The sequence below is a fragment of the Microchirus variegatus genome, assembly GCF_963457635.1.
Source record: "Microchirus variegatus genome assembly, chromosome: 9".
NCBI lineage: Eukaryota > Metazoa > Chordata > Actinopteri > Pleuronectiformes > Soleidae > Microchirus > Microchirus variegatus.
Window position 1 is genome coordinate 3,738,794 of NC_139810.1, and position 15,351 is coordinate 3,754,144.

Genomic DNA, 15,351 nt, shown 5'->3' on the forward strand with positions numbered 1-15,351 from the left:
GCAAATAAAGAAGGACTTATTTTAAGTTAACATTTTGAATATTGAATACTATTTCTAGTCAGGCTGTTTTTACAGTGTGCGTGTGTGTGTGTGTGTGTGTTAGCTTCTTACATCAGTCAGTTTCAGCTCCTCGCCGTCGTTGATGCTGTCCACTGTGGTCACGCCCTGAGAGCAGAAGTGGTAGTCGTACGGGTTTGTTGAGACCAGCAACATGTCTGCGACGCAACAACAACAACAACAACAACACAAGAACAAAGAGATTTGAATCTCAAACTTTATACAAATAAAATGACAAAACATTAAAGATTACTTTTCGCTTTGGACACTGTGAACACCAGATGGCGCTGTGGCATGTGGGCTCTTTTCATGCACGCGATTAACTTCGTCATTTCAAGGCAACACTGACATTCGATGAACCATTCCAGAAATTCTAAAATTCCTGACTGTGATGAAACATCTAAAATGCTAACATTCTCGAAAATTTTGAATTCTAAAATTCAGGAAATTCTACAATGCTGACATTCCCAAAATTCTAGAATTCCCCAAATCCTTATTTCCAAAACTCCCGAATTTCAAAACGGGTGTAACATCTAGAATGCTAACATTCCTGGGAATTTGGAATGCTAAAATTCAGGAAATTCAAGGATTCTAACCATTCCCAAAATCCAAAATTCCCAAATCTCCAAAATGTGATGTAATATCTAGAATGCTGAAATTCCCAAAATTCTAGAACTATAACATTCCAGAATTTCCAAACTGCAACTGCGACATAACATCCAGAATGCTGGCATTCACGAAATTCTGAAACTCTAACATTTGCCCAAATTCTAAGATTCTAACCATTTCCAAAATTCCAAACTGTTATTGAGCATTCCAGATTTCTGAGTTTGGAGACTGTGGACAACAGAGGGCGCTGTTACAGGCTCTGAGAGTGGAAACAAAGTTACCCTGCAGTTCAGGCTTGTGATTGGACATAATCTGGTAGTAGATGTGGTAACTTCTCTCCCCCGGCTGCTGGAAAACAACTCTGGACTTTTCTAGAAGATCTGATCAAGGAAAAAACACACACAGCACAATTTACAGTCATGAGTGAACAAATTAATAGTTTACTGTTTATAAAAAACAAAGAAAATTTTTAAAGTTTATTCAATTGGAGCTCACAGATGTCGATGTCGGCAGACGCCAGCTTTCCTGTCGTCCCAAAGTGAATCCTGATGAACTTTCCCTGAGAATCAAACAAATAAAGAATAGATTCACTTTTCCTTTAAAGATTCAACAAACAATCCCTGGATGTTAACGACACAAGCTGAGAAACCGGACACTAACGTGTGATTCTAACGTTGCATAAAATTCTGGAGCTTTGATGTAACATTTGATGTAGAATTCCTGCACTAAACTATCCAACGTTCAGAATCAGTCTGTATTAAGTCAGTAGAGTAAGATGTGGCTAAAAATGGCTAACAGCGGCTAGCCCGAGACTTTAATTCCATGGAACGCAGTCATTAAACTCACAAAGCGGGAGGAGTTGTCATTGCGGATGGTTTTGGCGTTGCCGAACGCCTCCATGGCTGGATTAGCTTCAATGATCTGGTCCTCCAACGAGCACTGAACACACACACACACACACACACACACAGATGGTCATGTGACTCACTCTCGTCTGAAACACACTGACACTGTTTGTCGTCCTATGAAACGTTTGCCGACACTCACTCCTTTTTTCACGCCTTCTCTCAGAGCAGCGACGATGGCAAAGTACTGGATCACCCTCTTGGTGTTGACCGTTTTTCCAGCTCCGGACTCTCCGCTGACACATGAAATCACAGCAATAACCAGTCAATAACCAGCGTGATTATAACCAGTGAGCAGAGTCCATGATAGGACTGAGTTTGTGACTCACGTGATGAGCATGGACTGGTTCTCACGATCTGTGCAGGAGAACAAAGAAAGAACAGCAGAACTTCAGAGAACTCTTGAAAACTCGTTTTCAGTCCACTTTTCTTACATGACAAAAATTCTCTGCTCGTGATAAACACCACTTTTCTTACATTCTGGCATTTTTTGTCACATTTTAAGGAACACCGCAGTCGGAAATGTATTTTCAGGCTAGCTTAAGTTTTCTGCTAGCTCAAGCAAAGTTTTCTTAACCACTTCTTCCCTGACCCTCTTGTTGGAGTCCCTGCTCGAAAATGACATGCCCAAACTAAATAGAGTAAACCTCTGCAGTTACAAGCTCTGTGTGGATTATCTTGGTATCAAACTACAGATAACACTTGTGAGATTCCACCAGAGGTGTAAGTTTCTCTGTAGATGCCACTGTGTCAGAGTACATGGAACAAAGCATAACTGAAGGATTTTTTTCTCTCGCCTAAAAAAATATTGCATTTTAAAGCAAATATCACCTTTAAAATATGCAGTAGGTGCTTAAAAACACATGGAGGTCATGTAACAACATGTGGACATGAGCTGTGCAAAGTCTGATGCTGCTGAAATGAAGCAGAGTGAAATGACAGAGGTTTTAGTAAAGAGATGTCTGGGCGTTCTCTCTTTTGGCACAGTTTGGCATCATCTGTGCCAATTGAGAACTCTTAGGTACCAAATTATTAAAAACCCATTTAATTTTATGTATATGTCACTACAGATCTAAAAAGAACTTGTTTTGAAAAAAAAAAAAAAAAAAAGTATGATAACATGCAAACTCCATGCAGAAAGTCCCTTGTTCCAACCAGGGCTCGAACCCCGGTTTTCTTGCTGCAAAGGCAAAAGCGCAAACCGCTACGCCAACCGCGTGGCCATATTCTTTATCTTAAAACAACATATTTAAATCAATTACAGAATATTTGGCCTATTTCCAGTGGGGCAGTTTTATAGTGTAGGAGGAGGATGTATCTCTGGTGTTTGAGGTCAGAGGTCACTCACTCTGCAGCATGTCAGTGTAGGCGTGGTCGGCGACGGCATAGACGTGGGGCGGAGTCTCCGTGCGACGCCGGCCCTTATAGGCCGCGACCACCTTAGTCGTGTAAACCGGCACCCACTTGTACGGGTTCACTGACACACAGAAGAGACCGGAGTAGGTCTACGACACAAACACAGGGAAGGTCACCAGAGACACAGAGGTCACACAGAGGTCACAGAGCAGGTCATATGTTGTTTTTTCCGTCAGAGCAGATACCCACGTAGATCATCCACATGCTGTATCTTCTCCTCAGGTTGAAGAGCACAGACGCTTCGTTCAGGTTGGTCAACACGGCCATGTCCTCCAACATGTCAAACCTGGCAGGGTTCATGGGCTGCAGTGTGTCGTTTTTCACAGTCAAGACCTGAAACATACACCCGCACAAACGTTGTTATTTATTGTTATTTATACCTTTTATATAATTTAATTTACATTAAATACAGTTATTATGTTGTAGAGAAATTAATTCAATGGAACCAATGTTAGTCGTTATGAATTAGCTAAACAACTAACAGTTACCAGCTAACAGTTAACCCCTAATAACAAAAAGCTACCAGCTAACAACAGGTAAACACCTTAGTTGTAAGGAGTCAGCTGTTGATTGTAGTTAGCTGTTAGTTGTTATGAATTATTTAAACATCTAACATTTAGCCTCAAACAGCTAACTGCAAACAGCAAAACGCTACCAGCTAACAACCAGTAAACTCCTTAGTTGTAAGAAATGTACCTGTTTTCAGATATTTTGATTGATTTTAGCGGTTGATTGCAGTTATCGATTAACAGTTAGTTGTTGAAGGTAGCTTAACAACGAACATTTAACCACATTAGCTGATTCATAATAATGACTGACAGTTACCTGCTGTAAGGAGTTAGCTGCTGATTGCAGTTAGTGGTTATTGGGTAACTGCTATGAATTAGCTTAGTAATTAAAATTTACCCACAAACAGCTAATTCCTAATAATGAATTCAGGTAATTAACAAACTAACTAACTAACCCGTCCATCCCTTGTCTCCACAGTAGCTTTGTCTCCGTTCAGTTGTTTGACCTCAACGTCAATATACGCTTCATTTTCATCGGGCATCCAAACTCGCTTCGTACCTGGAGAACAAAGTTAAAAACAAAGTTAGTTGTTACATTAGTTAACCTTTAGAGGTTTGCAAAAATTTTCAAAATATCCTTGTTCAGGGCGATGCCGACTATAACGATGGTAAATTTCAAGTCATTCCGAGATACTTTTTGTTTTTTTGAAGAAAGTCAGCTCACTGTCAAAGTGCATCAGGGAAAATGGATCATTTCCTGAATTTCAAAAATACATAAAAATTATTCCTTAAGAGGTTTGCAAATATTTTCAACGCATCCTTGTTCAGGGCGATGCCGACTATTATGATGGTAAATTTCAAGTCATTCCGAGATACTTTTTGTTTTTGAGACTAGTCAGCTCACTGTCAAAGTGCATCGGTGCAAATGGATAATTTCCTAAAATTCAAAAATTCATAAAAATTATTTCTTAAGAGGTTTGCAAATATTTTCAACGCATCCTTGTTCAGGGCGATGCCGACTATAACGATGGTAAATTTCAAGTCATTCCGAGATACTTTTTGTTTTTTTGAAGAAAGTCAGCTCACTGTCAAAGTGCATCAGGGAAAATGGATCATTTCCTGAATTTCAAAAGTTCATTAAAATTATTCCTTAAGAGGTTTGCAAATATTTTCAACGCATCCTTGTTCAGGGTGATGCCGACTATTATGATGGTAAATTTCAAGTCATTCCGAGATACTTTTTGTTTTTGAGACTAGTCAGCTCACTGTCAAAGTGCATCTGTGCAAATGGATAATTTCCTAAAATTCAAAAATTCATAAAAATTATTTCTTAAGAGGTTTGCAAATATTTTCAACGCATCCTTGTTCAGGGCGATGCCGACTATTATGACGGTAAATTTCAAGTCATTCCGAGATACTTTTTGTTTTTTTGAAGAAAGTCAGCTCACTGTCAAAGTGCATCAGGGAAAATGGATCATTTCCTGAATTTCAAAAGTTCATTAAAATTATTCCTTAAGAGGTTTGCAAATATTTTCAACGCATCCTTGTTCAGGGTGATGCCGACTATTATGATGGTAAATTTCAAGTCATTCCGAGATACTTTTTGTTTTTGAGACTAGTCAGCTCACTGTCAAAGTGCATCTGTGCAAATGGATAATTTCCTAAAATTCAAAAATTCATAAAAATTATTTCTTAAGAGGTTTGCAAATATTTTCAACGCATCCTTGTTCAGGGCGATGCCGACTATTATGATGGTAAATTTCAAGTCATTCCGAGATACTTTTTGTTTTTTTGAAGAAACTCAGCTCACTGTCAAAGTGCATCAGGGCAAATGGATAATTTCCTGAATTTAAAAAAAACATAAAAATTATTCCTTAAGAGGTTTGCAAAAATTTTCAACACATCCTTGTTCAGGGCGATGCCGACTATTATGACGGTAAATTTCAACTCATTCCGAGATACTTTTTGTTTTGGAGACTAGTCAGCTCACGAGCTATGCCTGTCACAGACAGACACAACTTGCTTTATAGATAGATATAAATGTGTGTTGACAGTTTACCATCAAAAGCCTGGGCCCTTGCTGCCAGCTGCTCCAGGTTAGTGAGACGGAGGAAGCGAGCGGCGTCTCCAAACTCCTCTAAGTTCAGGAAGCGAGACATCTGAGGAGAGAGAGAGAGAGACACCCGCGGTTATTTAAAGGTTCAGTCTGTAGCTTTGTCATCTCAGCATCAGAGTGTGCTGAACCTCTGTGTCTGATGCCGACTGTCACACCTCTGCTGTTGTAAGTCTTTATTTAGTCCCTGAGCGAAGACCTGCGCTCAGCCGTGACGTCAACAAACTGGCATGGCCGACGTTTTTCACAGTAAATCTGACCTCACATGCATTAGTCAGGATTTCGGAGGCAGCGAGCAGCTGCCACATCAGGCTCCCACTGCATTATTTTACTGAGCCAGCGCAGCGTCACACCCACAAAGACACAGCGCCAGCACAAATCCTCACAGTAAATATAACCACCTGATATTTACTGTCAGACAGCCGCTGTCACTCTGAGCAACACCCCCCCCTGGCTTTAAAAACCAGAATGTAGAGAATCCAAAAACTGATTAGTAAAACCACTCACTCTCCCACACCGAAGTCCTGAGAGAAAATCAGTGATTTTAGCTCGCGGGGACACAGGAGCTGCTGGTCTACTGCTGCCTCGTGTGGTCACTTTGTGTCATTAATGTAAACTTGAACAAAGGATTTCAAACACTGAAGTGACAAAATAAGACATTTGAAGTTAGTGATGGAGGCAGCAGTGGATCAACAACTCCTGTGTCTCTGTGATGTTAAAATCACTGATTTTCTCTATGGACTTTGGTGTGGGAGAGTGAGTGGTTTAAAAACTCCAGTTTCCTGTTGGAAAAGTCTGTCTAACAGTGAAGATAAAGACGTGAACATGTGACGTAGATATGGTAGACTTAATCTGACAAAGATTTTATTGGTAAAAATACAACAAATATTTCCTGTGTTCCAGAAGTTTGTAAACCACTCACTCTGCCACACCAAAGTCCTTAGAGAAAATCAGTGATTTTAACAACACAGAGACACAGGAGTTGCTGCCTCCATCACTAAGTTCAAATGTCTTAATTTGTCACTTCAGTGTTTGAAATCCTTTGCTCAAATTGACCTCAGTGACACAAAGTGACCACACGAGGCAGCAGTGGACCAGCAGCTCCCTGTGAGCTAAAATCGCCGATTTTCTCTATGGACTTTGGTGTGGCAGAGTGAGCTTTACATGACTGTTACACTTCAGTGAGTTTACTACCTGTCAGTTAGCATCAACCCCACTAATATTATTATTATGCTAACATTTATGTGTGTCGATTGTCAGACAATAGTCACACAATTTATCGTGAAACTAAATATAATAATAATAATCAAATAAATATGAAATATTGAAGAATATTGAAGGTTATAAAAGCACATTTGCACTGTTTTAGTGGTTAAAGTCTGTGATGATGTGAAGGATCCATGTTACTCACTGTGCTCTGACTCGTGGACTCAGTCTCTGCTGCAGCGTGAAGAACCAGAGGAGGATGACGATGATGATGATCAGTCAGTCAGAGCAGAGCATCACTTCACTTTATAACCTCTCTGTAAAGGTCAGCACAGCATGTGACCTCCAGCGCCGCAGCTGACTGGTGAACGGGTCGGCGCTGGACGGTCATAAAAGGCCTGTTCTGGTCACGGTGGGATGTGAAAAAGAAGCAGAGAGGTAAAAGTAGAGCTCACATGTGTTCTTCCTCCTCCTCCTCCTCTTCATCCTCTTTGTTTATCTGTGGGAAACTTTAGCTCTGACCATTTAAAGCTTCACTCTGTGATTCTGGATGACATCATTCTTTTTTATACATCTTATTTTACATTTATAGGGTTTTGGGTTGAAAACAAACATTTCCACGTTTCTGATTTTAAATGTGTTTTTAGGAATAAACAAATCATATTTGATTTTATAAACAGTAGCAGTTTTAGCAATTTGTAGCTGCTAAAAAGCTTTTGCTAACGCTAGCATCAGTGAAAACAAACCTGTAAACACACACACACACACACACACACACACACACACACACACACACACACACACACACACACACACACACACACACACACACACACACACACAAACACACACACACACACACACACACACACACACACACACACACACACACACAGGTAGCTACTGAAACAGGAACCAGGAAGTAAAGTTGGTTAGCTTATATAATTAGCATGCTCATGTTTGTGTAGGTATATAGTTATAGTTATGTATAATTAAGTAGCTAATTGTAGCTAATTTATTTATTTATTTATTTATTTGTTTGTTTGATCTTAATGAATGAGATTTGTCAAACAACACACACACACACACACACACACACACACACACACACACACACACACACACACACACACACACACGAACACACACACACACACACACACACACACGAACACACACACTCAGTGTGTGACAGTTATGAACACACGATTCACTGACAGTACAATAAACAATACTTTTAATTCTGTACGGGAAAGTGTACATGTGTCGCCCCCTGCTGTCTGCCCCCGTCACCTGCAGGACTTCTGTCTGGGCTCTGATTGGTTGTTTGTCGTGTTTGTTTTTCTTCTCACGTTAAATCGACCTCAAACCCTGGATCAGTTTATTTAAAGACACTTGAAACGTCTTTAAATGAACTGGAAACGTTTGAGGGAAACGTGTTTTCAACCAAAAACAAACTTTTTTTTCTCTTTTTTTTTTAAACATCACAGAAACAATGTGAACAACTGCAGAACAAAGGGCGTGACAGGATGAACTGTTCACTAACATCATCCATTCATCTCTTTACCATCTGCTTCTCTCACTCTCTTCTGTCCAGTTGTCTCTACCGTTCATTCTCTATAATCCTGGAGAACAGAGTAAAGCTCAAACTCTGACTCACACACCCATAATAACACACACACACACACACACACACACACACACACACACACACACACACACACACACACACACACACACACACACACACACACACACACACACACACACTGTTTCTGCGTTCCATGTTGTTTAAGTTCACATCAGTGTGGACACATAAATATTAAAACTTTCTATAAAAACTGTACTAGTATTAGTGGTAATGTTAGTAGTATTAGTAGTGTTAGTTGTAGTGTCAGTAGTAATTAGTAGTATTAGTAATGTTAGAAGTATTAATAGTATTAATAATGTTGGTAGTATTAGTAGTGTTCGTAGTATAAGTACAATTTGTAGAATTAGTAGTTAGTAGTATTAGTACTTTTAGTAGTGTTAGTCGTAGTGTTAGTAGTATTAAAAGTGTTAATACTATCAGTAGTATTTTCAGTATTAGTAGTATCAGTAGTATTTGCAGTTTAATAGTATTAGTAATGTTAGTAATATTTGCAGGATTAGTATTATTAGTAGTATTTGCAGTCTTTTTGGTATTTTCAGGGTTTGCAGTGTTCATAGTATTTGCAGGATTAGTACTATTAGTAGTATGTACAGGGTTAGTAGTATTTGTAATGTTAGTAATATTAGCAGTGTTTGTAGTATTAATAATATTTGCAGGGTTAGTAGTATTAGTAGTATCAGTAGTATTAGTAGTATCAGTAGTATCAGTAGTGTCAGTAGTGTCAGTAGTATCAGTAGTATCAGTAGTGTCAGTAGTATCAGTAGTATTTGCAGTATCAGTAGTATCAGTAGTATCAGTAGTGTCAGTAGTATCAGTAGTATCAGTAGTATCAGTATTGTCAGTAGTATCAGTAGTATTTGCAGTGTCAGTAGTATCAGTAGTATCAGTATTGTCAGTAGTATCAGTAGTATCAGTATTGTCAGTAGTATCAGTAGTATTTGTGTGTGAGAGTGCGTGGACAGTGATGTGCGGCTGAATTATCGCCCTCTTGTGGTCGATGACGGTCACTGAGCGGACGACAAACACACGTCGACGTAATCTGTGTGAACTCGCGCTGAAACAGCGAATAAAAAAATAAAAATAAAACTCTGACACGTGAAACGAGATCTGACGACGACGACATCTGAACAGCAGGTAACGACAGGAAGTGAAGGATGGCGTCGATGTGACTGTGCCAGACTTTAACAACATTAAACAATAACACAACTCTCATGTGCCAAAAGATGACAGCAGCTCATATATTAGTTCATCTGTAAATGTCTTTATATGTATTGATTTCTAACTACATGAATATAATCATATATATTCATATTAATTACAGACATGTCAGCACCGAAACAGCAGCTCAGGCAGTTAATTAGACATGAATGTAACTCATGGACATGGATTTGATTCTAGATAAAAATACACACAAAACAATACTCACTCGTATTCACACACAGCAGTTGTGCTCAGTGTTAACACCATAATAATACAACGCAAATCCCAGAGATATGAGGACACCACCTGTCACACACACACACACACACACACGCTTGTACTTCTACTCCTGTGAGAACACACACACACACACACACACACACACTCTAAAGCAGCCTCAGCCTAAACCTTTAAAACCAACCTTAAACCTGGTCCTGAAGCTTCAGAGAGACTTTGAGGAGCAGTGAGGACAAAATGTCCTCACTGACATGGTCTAAATCTGCAGTCCTCACAACAATGGACATGCGAACACACACACACACACACACACACACACACACACACACACACACACACACACACACACACACACACACACACACACACACACACACACACACACACACACACAGCCCAGTGTATCCCAGAACAATGAACAATGCTGTAAAGTTATTTTAGCAAAACAGTGAGACGCCACGGGAGCCAAGAGAAAGTCCACTGAATCCCCTGCTGTCAGTCTCACACACACACACACACACACACACACACACACACACACACACACACACACACACACACACACACACACACACACACACACACACACACATACACACACACACACACACACACACACACACATACACACACTTAAATAAATCAACACAATTACAAATATCTACTTCATGAATGACATCCATAAAGAACTACTGGGTGCAGTACCATAAAATGTCTGCAGGTGGAACCGGGTTTTTGTACCAAATTGAGGACCTTAGTTAAAAACAGACTACAGCTTGTTTACGACCTAAGGAATTGATTTCAGTGAAAACCAAGTGAGGACCGGCCAAAATGTCCTCACTTGGTAAAAATGACCTCACTTTGTTGGTTAAAAACCCCTCACTGGTCCTCAGTATGCCACAAGTACAAGAACACACAGAATTTAGCCACTTTACTAAACACTAGGCTTATTAAATCAATGTCAGTTTAAGGCTACGGCATCTTTGAGAACACGTTCCCGTCTTGATCTTCACTGTTAGACAGACATTTCCAACAGGGAACTGAAGTTTGTAAACCACTCACTCTCCCACACCAAAGTCCAGAGAGAAAATCAGTGATTTTAAGTTGTGGTGGACACAGGAGCTGCTGGTCTACTGCTGAACAAAGGATTTCAAACACTGAATTTTATCAAATTTGAACTTCAGTTTCCTGTTGTGTGTGTGTGCGTGTGTGTCAGTGAACAGCTGGACAGTATTGATCCAATCAGAAGATCACATTCTTAACACTTGACACATGACGTTGAACAGTGACATTAGGTCACACACACACACACACAATTTGGTGACTGGGCTGGTCAGGCAGTAACCAGGGCCACATTCCACTGCGGCTCCACAACAAATCTCCAAAATCCTACTGGAGACTCCACACACACACACACACACACACGCACACACACACGCACACACACACACACACACGCACACACATATATTCAGTAAATGTAACAGTATATAAGACAAACATCAGGATAAGCTGAGAACAATAAACTATTCTGGGTCCAAACACCTGACGCTGCTCTTTGATTTTTATATTATACTAAAATATATTATATTATATATATATAATATATTTTAGTGTTGTAAGAAAGAGTGTTAATGTGTGCGTAAGTTCCCAGGTCAAGGGCCCGGGATGCCTCTGAGCAAGGCACCAAACCCCCATCGCTCTATAATATATATGCATATATTACGGTAAAGTGGCCACAGGGTTGATATTACAGTAAAACTATCAAACAAAACAAATGTACTTGATTCTTCATCGTAAATCTATTTTTTTTATTTCGTCTTCATCACAGCATGAAAACAGAAGCAGCTCATAATCCAGTGTCTGTACGGAGCACATTATTACAGTATTAAAACCATAAATATATCTTTATTCAATAATAACAACAACACTATTAACTAATAATAATAATGATGTCACTTAAAAAAAACAACAACATTTCCCCAGAACAACAATAAAAACACACAACTGGGTTCAAGTGATTTCATTCTTTTTTTAGGGAGTTGTAGAAATAATAAATTCTGTTTCTACCTTTTTAAAAACGACTAAAGTGAATTATTGCATTTATTAAGAAAAAAGAATAAGAAAAAAACACACTGTAGAGTAAAAACGTGATGACCCTCCACGTGTGTCCACCGCTGCCCCCTGCTGGTGTCTGTGGACGTGTTGTGGCTACTATTTCTGGTTTTTCGTGAAGGTGACAGAACTGAGAACCATGGAGCTCAGATCTGGACTTCAGATAATTAAATATGAACTATAATAATAATAATAATAATAATAATAACAATAACAACACACTGAGCTAACCTGAGAGTCACAGTTCTGGTCCTGGCAAGAGTTAACCTACATGATTATGTATATACACACAGTGCTTAACATATTTATTAGACCACCTGTCATAAAAACCAGAAAACATAACATTCAAACCACTTAAATGTAAGTAAATAACTGTAATTTGACATCTTAATCAATAAATAATCACATGCTTTACTATTTTCTTAGTAACTTGTAATGTGTGGATAAGAATAATAATTATATTTAAGTTTTAAGAATGATGTATTAACCATTACAGAAACATAAAACATGGCTGTGGCTTTCGACGGTCATCTAATACATTTGTTAAGCTCTGTATATTATTGTATATATATTAGCGCTGGGCACTAGGTTAGCGCACGTTAGCTCATGATGCGTTTCCACGACGACTGACCGGAAAAAGGCGAGCGTGACGTCATGTTTACGTGCCGCGACACCGGAGTCCAGGCACCGTTTGCCAGTTAGCTCCGTTAGCTCCTTTAGCAACGTTAGCGTGCCTACAGTGGAACTGGAGCTGTCTGTTTATTAAAAGGAAAAGAGCAGCGCTACAAATAACCAGCGTACCTGTGTACTGCCTATGTGTGCCTCTGTTTTTAAATGTTAGCGTTTACTTTAGAGACTCATTTTAACAATCGGGAGTCACGTAAACATGACGTCACGCGCGTCTTTTTCCGGTCAGGCGTCATGGAAACGCGACATGCGCTAACCGCCATTATCGTGTTAACGTGCCCAGCACTAATATATATCTATATATATTAAATTAAACTGACAACATGTCGAACTAACCTACATTTCTCTCAGCGCTGTATATACTAACGTGTTGTTGCGCCCTCCAGTGGCTGCAGTTGTTTGTCATCGTGTGGCGGTGTTTTTTTGTCTGTGATGTCACTCGGTCAGTCCGGCTGTGTGTGTGTGTGTGTGATCAACAGAGTTTCATGTTTTGTAGATCTGGTGGTTTCCACCTGCGGCACTAGGGGGCAGCGTAGCGCTGGCTCCGGCCTGAACGTCCACGAAGCCCATCCTCTGCCTCCTCTTCCTCTGCTCCGTCATCTGTGGACACACAGGAAGTAAGAGGGAGTTCACTTCCTGTTGTTCTGCTCTCGTGACCCCCGACGACTCAGGAACGCCACGAGGGTGAGCTGGTTTGAGTTTGCGGTGGGGGTCAAAGGTCAAATTGTATGTGTGTGTACCTGTTCTTTCAGCTCTGACAGCTGACTCGTCAGCGTCAACACCACCTTCATCGTCGTTGCCAGTTTGTCCTGTAACATCCTCATCTCGTTCTGCTCGCCGTCGCCGTCGGTGACCACCAGGGACATCGCCTGCATCCGCGGAAACCAGTCCAGGTTGTTGTTCTGAGAAAAAAAACAAAAAAAACAACAACACGTCAGACAAAGAGTCTGAAGCCTGTGTTCCCTTGAATGTCCACCAGGGGGCGACAACACTGGTTTGTACACAGATTTAAGCCCATGAACAATAATAAAATTCATAAAATCTACGTCAGTTTAAGTCTACGATATCTACGTCACATGTTCACGTCTTTATCTTCACTGTTAGACGGACTTTTCCAACAGAAAACTGAAGTTTGTAAACCACTCACTCTCCCACACCAAAGTCCAAAGAGAAAATCAGTGATTTTAACATCACAGCACACAGGAGTTGTTGATCCACTGCTGCCTCCATCACTAACTTCAAATGTCTTATTTTGTCACTTCAGTGTTTGAAATCCGTTCTTCAGATTGACCTCTGTGACACAAAGTGGCCACACAAGGCAGCAGTAGACCAGCAGCTCCTGTGTCCCTGTGAGCTAAAATCACTGATTTTCTCTGTGGACTTTGGTGTGGGAGAGTGAGTGGTTTATAAACTTCAGTTTCCTGTTGGAAAATTCTGTCTATGAGTGAGATAGACGTAAACATGTTCTGTAGATACTGTAGAATTAAACTGACAAAGATTTTATAAGCTAAGTGTTTAGTAAAGTGGCTAAAATCTGACCCCCCCCCCCCCCCCCCCCGTCACTGCTGGCAGCCATTTTTTTTCCTCACTGAGAGTGAAGTTCAGTGTCTCAGGCTGCAAAGTAAGTGATTTACTGGATATGCTAACATGCTAATATGGAATTTAAAATAGTGCTGAATGATAGTATAAGTTGTTGGGCATGGATGCTAACATTAGCTGCTAGCACCAGAGGTGTCACAGCAGCTCCTGTGTCCCCACGAGCTAAAACTCACTGATTTTCTCTATGGACTTTGGTGTGGGAGAGTGAGTGGTTTACAAACTTCAGTTTCCTGTTGGATTAGTCAGTGTAACAGTGAAGATAAAGACGTGATCATCTTCTGAAGATATGTCCAGTGAGCCTCAGGCTGGTTCTCAGCAGTAGGAGGTGCTTTCAGTATTTCTTTCATTCCAATTGCCTCGTAAGTGGTAACAGGAAATGACGTCGTGACCAGAACTTCAAACTCTTCTCAAACTTCCTGCATTCAAACTCTAACTTGCTGCCTGCAACTAGGAAGTTGCGATGTCCGAGTACAACTGCGCGTCACCTTGATCATCTGGGCGACGTAGCTCTCCGGTCCGGTGTAGTCCGTCTTGTTCTTCTCGCGCAGCAGGACGATGAAGTACAGGTAGTTCCAGATGTTGTGCTCCAGTTTCACGTGTTCCTCAAACGACACGGTCTTGTTGTCGAACTTGTCTCGCTCCAGACCTGCGGCGACACCGATATCTCGTCAGAGACACAGAGAGCGAGAGAGAAGCTAACGACCACGACCTCTGACCTCATCCCTGTTTCTACTCACAGCAGATGAAACACGTGGTCTTCAGGACCTCCTCCTTCTTCTGCTTCTCGCTCCTCAGGTCGGCGAACGTGTCGATGATGACGCCGAAGATCAGGTTGAGGACGATGATGATGACGATGAAGTAGAAGAGCAGGTCGTAGACGACGCGCGCCGGAAACAGGGGCTCCTATACACACACACACACACACACACACACACACACACACACACACACACACACACACACACACACACACACACACACACACACACACACACACACACACACACACACACACACACACACACACACACACACACAGTTAAACCC

At 40.7% G+C, this 15,351-nt stretch overlaps 2 protein-coding genes across 3 annotated transcripts in view; both read right to left on the reverse strand.

Annotated features, from left to right (window-relative positions):
• LOC310931599 (myosin-7B-like) overlaps positions 1 to 7,051 on the reverse strand; it is a 38,002-nt gene extending 30,951 nt beyond the window's left edge. For both annotated transcript variants that reach the window (XM_083894797.1, XM_083894796.1), the window contains exons 1-11: positions 7,021 to 7,051; positions 5,556 to 5,655; positions 3,952 to 4,055; positions 3,177 to 3,320; positions 2,920 to 3,076; positions 1,901 to 1,928; positions 1,714 to 1,807; positions 1,513 to 1,605; positions 1,162 to 1,225; positions 948 to 1,046; positions 112 to 215 (exon numbers count right to left, since the gene is read on the reverse strand). In XM_083894797.1, coding sequence (XP_083750923.1) covers positions 112 to 215; positions 948 to 1,046; positions 1,162 to 1,225; positions 1,513 to 1,605; positions 1,714 to 1,807; positions 1,901 to 1,928; positions 2,920 to 3,076; positions 3,177 to 3,320; positions 3,952 to 4,055; positions 5,556 to 5,655 — 987 coding nt within the window. In that variant the 5' untranslated portion in view covers positions 7,021 to 7,051. The remainder of the gene's footprint in view (positions 1 to 111; positions 216 to 947; positions 1,047 to 1,161; positions 1,226 to 1,512; positions 1,606 to 1,713; positions 1,808 to 1,900; positions 1,929 to 2,919; positions 3,077 to 3,176; positions 3,321 to 3,951; positions 4,056 to 5,555; positions 5,656 to 7,020) is intronic.
• Positions 7,052 to 13,133: 6,082 nt separating this feature from the next.
• itpr3 (inositol 1,4,5-trisphosphate receptor, type 3) overlaps positions 13,134 to 15,351 on the reverse strand; it is a 44,025-nt gene continuing 41,807 nt past the window's right edge. Inside the window, exons 58-61 of the mRNA XM_083894795.1 lie at positions 15,042 to 15,207; positions 14,790 to 14,950; positions 13,446 to 13,607; positions 13,134 to 13,305 (exon numbers count right to left, since the gene is read on the reverse strand). Coding sequence (XP_083750921.1) covers positions 13,189 to 13,305; positions 13,446 to 13,607; positions 14,790 to 14,950; positions 15,042 to 15,207 — 606 coding nt within the window. The 3' untranslated portion in view covers positions 13,134 to 13,188. The remainder of the gene's footprint in view (positions 13,306 to 13,445; positions 13,608 to 14,789; positions 14,951 to 15,041; positions 15,208 to 15,351) is intronic.